General features: G+C 36.5%; 1 protein-coding gene across 1 annotated transcript in view; it reads right to left on the bottom strand.

Annotated features, from left to right (window-relative positions):
- The window catches only part of SMCHD1 (structural maintenance of chromosomes flexible hinge domain containing 1), a gene marked incomplete at both ends in the record, with an annotated part of 93,715 nt that overhangs the window by 50,125 nt on the left and 29,606 nt on the right, over positions 1-13,984 (bottom strand). Inside the window, 12 exons of the mRNA XM_082015372.1 lie at positions 396-515; positions 597-674; positions 4,374-4,487; positions 4,634-4,716; positions 4,999-5,105; positions 5,550-5,663; positions 5,794-5,991; positions 6,522-6,705; positions 6,808-6,928; positions 8,292-8,502; positions 8,770-8,863; positions 11,153-11,319. Of these exons, the coding sequence (XP_081871498.1) occupies positions 396-515; positions 597-674; positions 4,374-4,487; positions 4,634-4,716; positions 4,999-5,105; positions 5,550-5,663; positions 5,794-5,991; positions 6,522-6,705; positions 6,808-6,928; positions 8,292-8,502; positions 8,770-8,863; positions 11,153-11,319 (1,591 nt within the window). The remainder of the gene's footprint in view (positions 1-395; positions 516-596; positions 675-4,373; positions 4,488-4,633; positions 4,717-4,998; positions 5,106-5,549; positions 5,664-5,793; positions 5,992-6,521; positions 6,706-6,807; positions 6,929-8,291; positions 8,503-8,769; positions 8,864-11,152; positions 11,320-13,984) is intronic.

Raw genomic sequence — 13,984 nt, 5'->3', positions numbered from 1 at the left:
GTGAATTTCTCTGTGGTTTGTGCATGAAAGTTGGCGTAATGAATACTAGTTTTATAAAGAATATTTATGCCAAAGGCATGAAGAAAAAGGGTCATTCTAATTAAGTAAAAGTTTATTTGTATTAAGTACATTTAGGAAAGTTCACATCAGGGAAAAGCTTTTGATTTCATCAACACTTTGCTTTTTTGTAAAACTGACTATATAGCAGAGCCAACACATTACAGGTGAAATCAAAACCTATTAGACAAAAATTTATTTTTTTCCTGAATCTACTTCATATTTCACATTCAGTGCTGAAAATTACCTCTCAACTAAAATGTGAATAATTTTGATATACAATGAATAAAATAGAAACACTAAAAGTAAAAGAAAATTGGCATGACTGGAATTCTTACCTATAATAGTAAATTTAAATATTTTAGATGGTAGAGGCCTTCCTGCATAAGTGTCTGCATTACTTTCATTCAATACTACTTGCAGTTTCAAGGTGTAGTTACCAAGTTTCTGAAGATTTTCTAAACAGAAATACAAATACAATTAGAAAGCAAAAAAAGTAAAGTTATAAATAAAGTGAAAAATTGCATATATGAACTCACCCATTTTTTTAAACCAGTACGGCCATTTGCCTCCATGCTGACTGATATGGGAAATTATTTCCTTATTCCCAGTAGGTGCTGAAAAACAAACAATTAGCTAGATTTATTTAGATTTTACACCACCATTCTTCATTTTTTTGAGTATTACTGTCACCCATTATTAAGTTACTACCACTTCTACAACTAACAAATATAAATTCAGTTTCACAATTAATCATGTTGATGACAGCTAAAAAAAATGAATTCCCTATCTAATGCCACTTTAATTAAAATTTGCTAGCCTCAGACATATTAAACTGAAAGCAGAAGGTTTGTCAAGTCGAATTTTATTAGCTCTTTGGTTATAAGTTCCCTGTTAAGTCTGAGCAGTTGTAGGCTGTGCGCTCCACACTGGCAACTGATCAACTTGATGATCACAATGAATTAGCCTACATGGGAGCAATGGTAAAAATGTGCAGTTGACTGAACATATAATTCAGGAAAAAAGAACATTCCTTTTTTGCTCCAAATTATTTTATCTGTCTTTAGAAACACTTCTACAGCATTAAGATAAATTCAAAAAGAGAACACACTGAAACTTTGAGGCAATTTTATAGTGAATGGTTCCATAGCCTAAGATAAATACAGCAGTAAGATTTATTGTTTGAAATTTCAGGAAGCATTAATGTATTTCTTTTTCAAAATGTTGTTCAGAATGTGACTGCAATAGGAGACAACAGCACACTGCAACAGGAGACAATCCCAAGAGTAGTTTTGTGCAAGGAAGTTATCAGGTACGCCCAATATTGTTGTTACGGTCTCTGTCATTAAAAAACATCCTGATGTTTTAGTTGAACAACAGACTAAATTATTTCAGTGGAACAACATGCAAAGATTTAGAACCTTCTTCAGAATGTTTCAATTTTTTCTCTTGGTAAAGGAAAAGCCCTTCAAACACTTTGCATTAGTAGTGATTAATGAACTCTATTGTTTTGCTACAAAGCACCAATAGGACTTCCTAACCACCATGTTCTTTTATTGACATTTCCACACAAACATATTTATGAATATTACCAGTATCCCTACAATCACTGAGATACAGAAGGCTGTGCTTGGTGCAAACTATGTATACCACAAACGGCACAAAGTTTTTATAGACAGTGTAGGGTTTTGCAAAAAATACAAACCTGAGGCTAATTTAAATTTGGTTGTTCTTCCTTACACAGAAACAGTAGAGAATTCTTATTCATTGTTGCAGGTTTTTTTTTTGTTTATCGTCTGAAATAATTGTTTTGGAAACAAATATTATTCTAGAGACAAACTACCTTTTACTCACAGGATTACTACGGCATCCATGTTTGCCTCTCACATGAACAAGGTTTCCATGAATATTATTCTGAAAACAACCGATAACTAAATGTCCCTGCTATAGCATAATATAAATCCATGGAGAGTACAGACAGAGGAAAAACATCTGTCATTTTGTTCAAATGACATATTAATAGCTGATAGCCATAGCCTTCCTGAACTGGGAGAATTCAATGGTGCATGAGAGAGAGAGGTGCCACAGCACCTACTTCGAGTATTTCAACAGAGGTACCTGCAATTTAATTGAGTAATCAGGAGTGATTTAAAAATAACCTTCCGAGACAGAAATGCTTATTTCTTAGCTTCACCTTAGACAAGAACCACTCAGGCATGACTTTGGAAAAAATTTTCACAGAACCCAGCTTCCCCGGCAGCCTCCTTCCATCAACACTAACCTGTAATTTTTAGGGTGAACCTTGGAGAAACAACCCACCAGTGGCCCAGGAAAAAACCCAACACATCCAAATAAGACACCCCCCCCCCCCGCCCCATTCTCCTGGCAGTCCATGCCTCCCTTTGGCAGACACTTTCCATAGGTAAACTCTTCCTCTTTACCCTACTCTTCCATTCAGTAGGCCCTCTGTGTTCCTGCTCCACCTAGACCCTTCAAACTTCCTCATTCTCTCAGCTCTAACCTATAACCCCAACCTTATTTTTTGGCCAAACTTTACAAGCCCCCCTCATCATGGCCCAGATAAAAAATTTCTCATATCCCAGCTGTCTCACCAGCTCTTGCTTCCCTTGTCCAAGGTGCTCCTGCCATGGCCCAGGCAAAGGTTCTCACAGTCTAGTTCTCCTGCTATCCCACCCTTTCCTTTGACAGCTCTTTTTATCCCCACTGGACACCTCAACTTTATCATTCTCTCAACCCTAATTTTGAATTGAACCTTGTATAAGGCTCCCCAGTAACAGACCAAATAAGTTTCTCATAGCTCAACTCTCTTGGCAGTCCACAGTATATTTTGCCAGGTATTCCACTCTTCAAAAGAGAAGAGAAACTTTCCATACATGATATATTTTGCTGTTTGCCTGTGTATGGGTGTAACCACTTTAGTACAAATGAGAGCTTTATATTTTAAGAAAGACTAAGGGGTTGAGTTTGACAGGTATGCCATGCCCAAACTGTCAGTTACGAGACTTATTCCTTGTTCTGGTGAAGATCAGGGGGATTACACTAATGATTCCTAAATTGACTAGAGATAAAAGTTAAGATAGTTAGTAGTAAAACCAGTTCTAAGTACAAATTTCCATCAATGAATCAAAGTATTCAGGAGACACGAAAGGTCTGAAGATAGACTTTTCAGTGATTGGAGGCAAAGGGCAAACTTAGTTTTATTTCTCCTACTTAGTTTTATTTCTCCTAACAACACCACTGACAAAACACAACAATAGTGTGTGTTTCTACACGTCTCTTTCAAGTTTACACATTCCAAAGTCAGGATGGTCTACCTTAGTTAATGTTGCAGAACACTGATTTGTCCTCCAGATTGTTGGCAAATACAATTGGATACTCTGTATTATATGAACGCTTTTTTTCAATTCCAACCTCTTTATGTCCAAAAACACTACCTTGGAAAAGGGACATGCACAGCAGACAGTTCTCATAAGTGCCATTAAAATACTATGTGTAGTCTTATGTCATGTATACTAAACTGAAGCTAAGATACTTCCATTTGGTTTCCTTTGACATATATCACTACAGTAACCTCGGTGCTTCAGAAAGGTATTTTTACAACTCTTATCAGATAAAGAAATTGGATTTTCCCATTGTATATTGAAAGAAACAAGGCAAACAAGACTTCCAGATTTTCTATACATTTCTATAAATTTCTATAAGTTTCAGATATATCTGACGTGCAAAATTGGAGTTTTCAGAGAATTTAGTGTAGTAATTTTTTGTTCAACATACAACTGAATAATTTCAGCTGCCTTGGACAGAATACAATTCTTCAACAAATACAATATAAGAATATCAAGTGAAGCACCCATAAAATGGAAACCACAAAACAGTAACTCAAGAGAAACTTGATTTTTTAAAAGTCTGAAATTACTTTACGTTAGATACCAAACAAGTCTGGCCCCTACTTTTATGCAGCTCAAATGAATTGCTATGTTAACTATAGAAACTATCCATTTTAACCATGTTCATATGCATATGAAGTAGACAGTCTAAGGATAGGCCCTCCTCACATGGACAGAAGATGTGATCATAAAACAGCATTAAAACATTTGGCATTGAAGCAATTGGCATTTCATGAAATATTGCTTTGGAGTACAACATGCTCTGATGGGACGCTGTCCTTAAAATTAAAAGCCATATCTATCTATCAAATTCTAATATGTATTACATGTTTATACACAAAGAAATACATTATCCATTATGCATTTTTAAAATAAAAAAGACTCAGTTAAATATACCGAAATACTTACAATGTAAAATAACCTTGAGTTCAACAAGAAGTTTCTTTGAACCTCCGTGGCTTGTACCCGGAAGTTTTTGCATTGCTTCTCCTTTTTTATTCAAAATTTCTATTCTTAATGCTCCTGTATTTAAAAGGAAAAATGATGGACTTTTAAAATATGCTGTGTATTATAAGTGATTGGATTGCTTGCTTTTTTAACAAGAGTGCATAATGTATTTTTAAATTGACATTTTACTTTTTGGTATTTAGAAGAAAAAAGAAAAATACCTATTGGTGTACCGGCAAATCTTGTTTCATTTGGTAATAACTCATCTCCTTCAGGCCATGTTACTGATAATTTGTCAGGAAGTCTAGTGAAAAAGAACAAACGAACAGTTTTTCTGTGAGTTAAAAAACAAGGTAATTTATCTTTAGTAGAATATACACCAAGCTATTTTTTGGGGGAAAAACCCAAAACAAACCCTGAACTATTTCTTCTTGGATTAGAGTTCTAGGGTTTTTTTGTTTCTACTGAAAACTGCTGATTGCTTTCCCATTTGGGAATAAAAATGAACTTTTTTTTTTGTTCCTGAAGAAACACTAGAACTGTTACTAGGAACTCCACCACTAAATAATTACAATTTAGACCTTACCTTGCCATTTCATCCTCTATGTATTTTTTAACAGATTTGTCAGACACTGTTCTGTCCAGTTTTGAGATTGGAATAGTTTTCATTTCAGCATACAAAGCCTGAGGTTCCTGAAAATATTGAGTGCAGTTATAAACAGCCAGATTATAGTATGTCAGAAAAGAAAAACCTCTCTATCAAGGGACTAAACAAGTAGACGTAGATGTAATGCAATATACCAACAAATACTACCTGGTGAATCCAAAAGACACTGTTCTAAAATTTGCTGAAACCACGAGGGTTAAGAATGGATGCACAATACTATTGATACCAGCTGTGATACTCTTATTTTATAGGAAAATTTAAATAAATCAGATCATTGATCATAATAATAGTTTTACTAATTAAAACTAATGTAACTGAGCAGTTTGATTATTTTTAGATCTCTGAATGTCAAAAAATACCATAATTTTCAACAGTTATTTAAAAGTTGTTTAAGTAAGTCTGACCGAGGATTATGTTTAAAGATTCCATAAGCATACTAAGTGTGTGAATCCTTTTTATATTTGTCTTACCAAAGCAATTTGAACCTCTCCTCCAGTGGCAAATATATCCCCATCATGGTCTCCATACAAAAAAAATTTCTCAATACTCCCATAGAATATTGGAAGAGTCTTAACAGTTTTCACCTGTAAAGAAAAGACAATTAATGTCAGCACATTACTCCTGCATCAAATGTACAGGATTTGCCTTTTATATGGTTCAAATGTGCTATTACAAAACAAACAAAACCCCAACATTACTGAGCAACTAACTTACCAGCTGTCCAGTTTTGTATGTTTTCCCATCCCACTCTATTGCAGCATACACTGTCCAAGGACTCTGCATTCTTTTGGATGGTAAATCTGTACGTGTAGTTATTCCTTTAAAGACTGTGAATTTTATCTGTTTGTCATATTTTTCATGACAGTCTTTGAGCCACAAAGCAAATTCTCTGTCAATTTTCATTCGCTGCTCCTATAAAAAGATTACAAAAGAAATAGTGTATTACAAAACTTAAATCTGACAACTTCAGAAGCATGAACAATTCTAAGTATATAGAGATACTGTACACAAAAAAAAAAAAAAAAAAAAAAAGATTCTTCAGCTTGGAAACACTACAAAATTCTAGGAAAGCTGTATTTCAAGCCAGAGAGTGTTTCCCCCAACACCCATATTCCTCTATGAAGTGGGTCTTTCCACAAAGATAGTCATTTTTGTTATATATGACATTATTGTCATATAACAACTAGATAAAGTAATTGTTTAAGAAAATAAAAGGGAAACTACTAAATCTTTTTTTTTCAGTTTTGAAGAGTCAGCTTTACCACTCACTAAAACTGAGAGAAGCGCTTGCTACAAAGTCCTGCACAAGTGCCCAAGGTGAAGGTTCTTCTAAAACTGGGTAATATTCACTGACACGAACAAATGACCAGTCAGTAAAGGTTTCTATATCATATGCATTAAACTTTGCCAAGAAGAAATACTTCACAGAATAGAATGATCACCTGTCCATTGAAGATTCTTGTGAACAGAGTATTCTTATCTTTTAGCTTCAGCTCCAGATCCATGAAAGTGAGTTTGTTTGTGCTGACCTGGAACTTATCATTGGTAAATAATGCACCAGAAATTCTGTTGTAGCATTCAATTGGCGCCAATCCTCTCTTCTTTGGAGGAGCACACCAGTCAAAACTTAAACAAAAGGAGAAAGACATTAAAACCCCTTTTTTATAAACGGAGGTTTAGACTATAGAAACAGACTGGTTTCCACTGTAGAAACAGATTACAACTTACTCTTCCACAGTTGTGTACGGTATCAATCTTCCATTCCAAAAACATTCAAAAATAGGCCTTTTTCCTCTGGCACCCTTTTCGACTATAAAGCAGTCATCATCGTCATCATCATCATTTAATTCTTGATTAAAAAGAAGACAGTCTCTATGAATAAATTTCTTTAAAAAACTAATATATCAAAAAACAGAGCAGTATAAATTAAGGATTATCTATACTTATTAAATTAGGCACAGTAGCAGTACACATAATATCAAGCTAGGTATATACAATATTAGGATTTTTTTTTTCTGTTTAAAGAAACACCAAGCAGAACAGCTAAGGAAAAATTTTAAACAAGGATTGAATAATATTACCAAACTTATGAATTTCAAATTTGAATAAATATTACTTTTAGTTTCAACTGATCCTTGTCTAATATCATAAAATCTTGTCACAATTAAACTCAAGATTTGTTTTATTAAAAAAAAAAATCACCAACACAAATTATTTTGAAACCCTAGCAACTGAAAACTGATCAAGACTGGATAAAAAAAAAAATTAAATTCAGGACTTAGACTACGTGTTGTCCTCTGCAGTATTCCAATGTTAGAATCTCTTGAATCAAACTGCTAGTGTTTCATTAGTTTCTTGGAGCAAAGATCTAACAGTGAGGAAAGTGGAAATGTTTCAATCAGACTGCATTCCATAAGAGTTTATAGTTTGAAATCAGATGGAATTATTGTCTACTCCACTCTGGTGAGACCCCACCTGGAGTCCTGCGTCCAGCTCTGGAGGCCTCAGCACAGGAAAAACATGGACCTCTTGGAGCAGGTCCAGAGGAGAGCCACAAAAATGTTCAGAGGGATGGAACACCTCTCTTGTGAGGACAGGCTGAGAGACTTGGGGTTGTTCAGCCTGGAGAAGAGAAGGCTCCAGGGAGACCTTCTTGCAACCTTCCAGTACTTAAAGGGGGCTTCTGAGAAAGATGGGGACACGCATTTTAGCAGGGCCTGTCGCAACAGGACAAGGGGTCATGGTTTTAAACTAAAAGAGGGTAGACGTAGACTAGATAGAAAGAAGAAATGTGTTACAGTGAGGGTGGTGAAACACTAGCACAGGTTGCCCACAGAGGTGGTGGATACCCCACCCATGGCAACATTCAAGGTCAGGTTGGATGGGGCTCTGAGCAACCTGCTCTAGTTGAAGATGTCCCTGCTCATTGCAGGGAGGTTGGACTAGATGACCTTTAAAGATCCCTTCCAACCCAAAGATTCTATGATTCTATGTCAAAGATCAGGTTTACATTAACAAGTCACCACAACAGCCAATTTGTTCACAGGATTTATTAATCCAAAAGGGTGTGAACTTTTCTGTTCTACCACAACACAAATTAGATAATAATTTACATTTCTGTTTAGTTTGTTCTAGTTTCTATTTCATTAAAAAATTTAAAGTAGTAGGATTGTCTATAATAGGACTGATAAGCAGCCAAACGTTTCACTCACTTGATGGAAAACATGGATCATCAGGGTATGTTTCTTTATCATACAGGAAGGGATGATACCGGATGATGCCTTCCACTATACCTTCTCCTTCAACATGTGCCTTAAACTCAAAACTATCTGCTGCAGTATTTATATACAATGTCTGCATGTCATCTTTAATCTCCCTAAGATTGACCATCTTTGGTACTTTTCCTTTTTCGAACATTGAAATCTGGAAAAAAGAAGTAAAACAAGTTGATTTTCCTTAGAGCAAAAACACTACAATAACTAGCATTTGTGACATTTATCTTAACTGTCAGCAAAATGAATTAGTTCCTATGTTGCAATGATAAGTAGTATTACTTTTAAAAAACGAAATTACATACATATCTTAAAATGCTGCTGTAGAACAAGATGCATGATTAAAGAGAAACAGGCACAACATGAAATAAGTTGCCATCAAAGAAGAATTTTTACTAATAAGTGTAAAGTCTCTTACCTGAATGTCGATGTTGTTGAAAGGGCTTACATCTTTTGTTACAGCATTAGTTTCATTTCCTTTTGGTCCATGGATATAATAGTGATAGATATGTCTGAAATAAATTTTAAATGAAAAATAAATATCAGAAAGTGAAATTAAAAAATTGCAGATTGTAATTTTCAAAAATCTAAATAAACTCCTATTTTAATTAAAATATAACTGGTTCATTGCATTGTTAAAATCAACAATAACAAGATGTATATCTGGTACAACAGATTTACTAAAAGGAGTGAGTGGCTCCTTTTCACTCCTTTCAACTCTTACGTCCTTTACGCACAATCATATTAGGATCAATTTTTTGTTAAAACAATAAGAAACATTAGAAACTGGAAAATAATACATAAGTGAAACAAGTTATGATTGTTACATGGCTACAGATCCTTTAAAACCAAGTGCAAACTAATAAATCTACTGTAATTTGTTCTGCACTCTGGATATTAAAAAGAACTAGAGCCAAAAAGCTACCCAGAACAATATGTGGGAATCAGCTTTGTTACTGATCATCTAATATGAATAGAAGCGTTTAACAAACAATCACTATCCTTCAGTTATGTACAAAAAGGTAAAGATACCCCATTTGAATACAGGCAGCAGTCGTAGATGCGATATGCATTACTAGAAAGAATTTTTCTATTTGTAAAGATTATTTTCTAATGGTACTTGTGCTCATATAAGAAACGCAAAAAAATCCACACCATCAGATAGATTCATTCTTTTCATAGAGATATGAAGTTTGAGAAAACTGAGGAACTTAACCCTACTTACTTAAACTTTTCAGCAAGCTAGCTAATTCTTCCAACTCAAAGACTGAGTCCTTAAACCACAGGGTGATGGTTTGCAGAAAAATGAGACGATACAAGTCAATGGGACTGAATGCATGAAGGAAGTTAAATGTACCTGCAAATGTTCATAATAGCTTTGCTTCCGACATCCATTGTGCTAAATGCGCCCCAAGGAGAAATCTTCATTCCCAGACAAAAGCTCCTCATGGTCTCATTGCTCAAGACTTTAGAGCAGACTGATATGTATTAGCATTTTGTCTGCATCTCTGCCAGACCTCAAAAGGTGCTCTCCTGGCCTTAAGACATAATTATTTTGGGGGTTCATCTCCCCTCCCTCCACTTCAAAGCATCTGAAACAGTACAAGGGCTGTGCTGTAGCCCATTAGAGCAGAATGAAATTGCTATCATGCATGTGTGGCAAAAGGCATGGCAGGAGGTTATGTGGAGGTGTTTGAGAGCAAAAAGGCAATTACAGCCGAAATAGTGATGCAGAATTGTGTAGCACTGGGAAGCTAAATCTGATTGGTTTTACTGTAATAGCTACAGGGCATATACTTGAATAATTGCACCTGGGTTTCATCTCAAATGGAGGCAGTTCTTTCACTTCAGGAGATCGCTGGAATGAACTAACACGCACCTAAATGTGGCTGTTCACCAGAAGAGCACCTAGAAGCTAATGAGGGACTTAAGTTACCTGTAAATGTAGATGCATCCCTACATTTTCATAAGGTTTAAAAGGATTTCAACCACAACCTCTTACATGCAACAGTGAATGACATTTCATATAAAAAGGTATTATCTCAGCATAATACTTAATATGAGGATTAGTATAAGCTATTATGAGATTACAAGTGACACAAAAATAAAATCATAGCTTGAAAAATCAAGTTCTATAGTTTGCCAGATTTCAAAATTGGGCTATGGCTTCACAGTTCAGTTTACATTCACAGATAGATCCATCATCTTCACAGATTAGCCCACATGATTCACAGGTATCATGGACTTCCACATCTCCAAGTTCTGCAGGCCCACCGATGACACTACTATAGTACTGAGTGGACAATATCATATATCAGTCTCCCTTAAACTGGGATGAAGCAGCAGGCTTTTTTTTTTTTTTTTTAAAAAGAAAACAAAAAACCACAAAAGCAACCCAAAAAACTAAACATAAAGCTAGATATCAAGGACAGGAGCACAGCTGTGAGAACAGCAACTTATCAAGTTAATAATTAGATACCTAATTATTACATTAATAACATAGCTATTAAATTGAATATGTTGTTAATAATTTGATTGGATAATTAGGTATCAATTATCAAGTCACATTGAAACTGATGTTTGTAAACATCTTCCTTTGGATGCAGGGGCCCCATTCCGTTGAGACAGTTTCTGTAAAATCAGTTATCTAGGAAGACTAATTGTGGCATCAACAAAATATGTATCAACAGCCTTAACAGGAATAAAGCCAATGACTAAGCACAAAAAGGAAGTTAATTCATGATTATCTGACTTTGTTAGTAGTCCACTTCTAAATCAAATCTTTTAAATCACAAACTTACGCCAGCTGCCTTGTCCAAAGATGAAAGTAGTTTTTCAAGTACTGCATATGATCTGGTTGTACACCTGTAATGACAACTGCTGTGAAACTCTCTTTATCCCTTTCTTCTAATATTAGGTTATGAAGAAATCTTTCATCATCACTTGTGATGTGAGTAGAGTCAGATGGCTACAAAAAGAGTAAAATAATAAAAGCAGGAATGTAAACTGAATTTCTGAATTCCCATCAGCTTTGAAAGGGATTAAAAACAGCACATGAAGAGAAAAACACATGATGCTAAGTATTACAAAAAAATAATGCTTAAAATAAAAGATTCTAAATTAAAGTCAACAAACTGAGAATCTGACACCCCTTGTAGAGTTCCTTTTCAACTCACTTTCATCATAGCATTTGAAGTGTTCACTCTAGAAATCCATTAAATCTTGTTTAATGATTGATATCACAATGATATGATTTAATGATATCACACAGTGACACTGTTCGCATCCATCAAATGGAACTATTATGTGTACAAGACAAAAGTCTTCTTTAAGAAAACAAAGCCAGAAAAAAAAAAATTGTTTTTAAATGGATAGGCTGCTTTCTACAACAGAAATTGAATTGGGAGAAACATGCTTTTGCTGTGAAAGAGAAAGGGTGAATCCTCAGTTCCAGCTGAAATATCCAGTAGTCTCACAGAATAAGAAGTTTCCAATTCCAGAAAGTCCTGATTGTCTTTTCCTGGATGGAGGCACTCTACTCTTATGATAGGTTTCTAAGCTGCACAGAAACACAGCGGTTTATGCCATGCTTCATGTTGGACCAGTGGATAATCCCTTACATTTGGTGTATCCAGAAGAGATTTTTAATACAAATTTTAATCTTTTTAATACAAAGACTGAGATCTTTATAGCAATTGCAAACAATTGGTACAACTGAAGATATGCTTTTCCATGCTGTAGTAAATGCAGATTCATGCCTTGTTTTGCAGGAAAGCAGTCAAAAAGGAAATGCATCACTAAGTCGTGAAAAGATACATCTACCTAACGGAAGGCAGTGACATATGTTAGTCAAGGGTGCTCTGCTAAGACTTACTTTCCTCAGGGAATCAAAGAGCTCTCCTTAACCAACCGGATAATTTAACAAGTTGTGGGAACTTTCATCAGAAAAGACTGCAATTCTTCAAATGCTTTCTTCTGCCCACAGCACAGCCTCTTTTAAATCTAACAGTCTTGCTGATTTCATCCATGCAAGGGGCTGTTTCTATGCTAGTGAAGAGATCACAGATAAAGAAAAGGAGTTACTTGGTCCTCACCTGTCATGATTTGACCGATGACCTAGAAGCTGTACACTGATATTGTACAGGATAGCATTTGTTCAACTTACAGAGTGAAAGTACCTCTGAAACACTGTTCCCAAATTCTTTGGTTGCCTTCCCACTACAGATGACAAACTACCATATCACCTTCCCCTACATTTGTAGCACCCATCTCAACTAGAAAAGTACTATTTACATGTTGGCAGTATTAAACGGTCCAGGGAAGTGAGTGTAGTAAAGACAGGTGCCTATTATCCGCCTATTATCCACCAACAGAAGATGATCAGCTGGCGTGGTACCAGTTCTGTTTCTCTTCAGTGTTCTGGCCTTGTTCTAGAATGTCTTGGGTTTGATATTAATTACGTCTTGATTTCTTTGCAAAAGTAACTTCCTTTACAAACTCAAAGATTCCCAATCAAACCTCAAAGATTCAATTATTCTTCTCATACTGCAGTAATCTCGTTAGGTCAAGCAGGGACAAAATTAGAAAGGCAAAAGCCCAGCTAGAGCTCAGTCTGGCCACAGTCGTAAAGGATAATAAAAAATGTTTTTACAAATATATTAACAACAAAAAGAGAGGCAAGGAGAATCTCCATCCCCTACTGGATATGGCGGGGAACATTGTCTCCAAGGACGAGGACAAGGCTGAGGTACTTAATGCCTTCTTTGCCTCAGTCTTTAATAGCCAGTCCAGGTATCCACAGGGTATTCAGCCCCCTGAGCTGGAAGATGGGGATGGAGAGCACAATGTACTCCTCATAATCCAGGAGGAAGCAGTCAAGGACATGCTAAACCACCTGGACACCCACAAGTCTATGGGGCCTGATGGCATCCACCCGAGAATACTGAGAGAGCTGGCGGAGGAGCTTGCCAAGCCACTCTCCATCATTTATCAGCAGTCCTGGTTAACAGGGGAGGTCCCAGAAGACTGGAGGCTTGCCAATGTGACACCCATCTACAAGAAAGGCCGGAAGGAGGATCCTGGGAACTACAGGCCTGTCAGCCTGACCTCTGTACCGGGGAAGATTATGGAGCGGTTGGTCTTGAGAGTGCTCACAGGGCATGTGCAGGACAACCAAGGGATCAGGCCCAGCCAGCATGGGTTCATGAAAGGCAGGTCCTGCTTGACCAACCTGATCTCCTTCTATGACCAGGTGACCCGCCTAGTGGATGAGGGAAAGACTGTGGACGTTGTCTACCTGGACTTTAGTAAAGCCTTTGACAGCGTCTCCCACAGCATTCTCCTGGAGAAACTGGCGGCTTGTGGCTTAGACAGGTTTACTCTTCACTGGGTGAGGAACTGGCTGGATGGCCGAGCCCAGAAAGTTGTGGTGAATGGCGTTAAATCCGGCTGGCGGCCGGTCACAAGCGGTGTTCCCCAGGGCTCAGTTCTGGGGCCGGTCTTGTTCAATATCTTTATTGATGATCTGAATGAGGGGATCGAGTGCTCCCTCAGTAAGTTTGCAGATGACACCAAGTTGGGTGGGAGTGTTGATCTGCTGGAGGGTAGGAGGGCTCTGCAGAGGGATCTGGACA

This window comes from Phaethon aethereus (genome assembly GCF_964289735.1).
Source record: "Phaethon aethereus genome assembly, chromosome: 2".
In the NCBI taxonomy this organism is placed as follows: domain Eukaryota; kingdom Metazoa; phylum Chordata; class Aves; order Phaethontiformes; family Phaethontidae; genus Phaethon; species Phaethon aethereus.
This window is presented reverse-complemented; position numbering and strand designations above follow the sequence as displayed.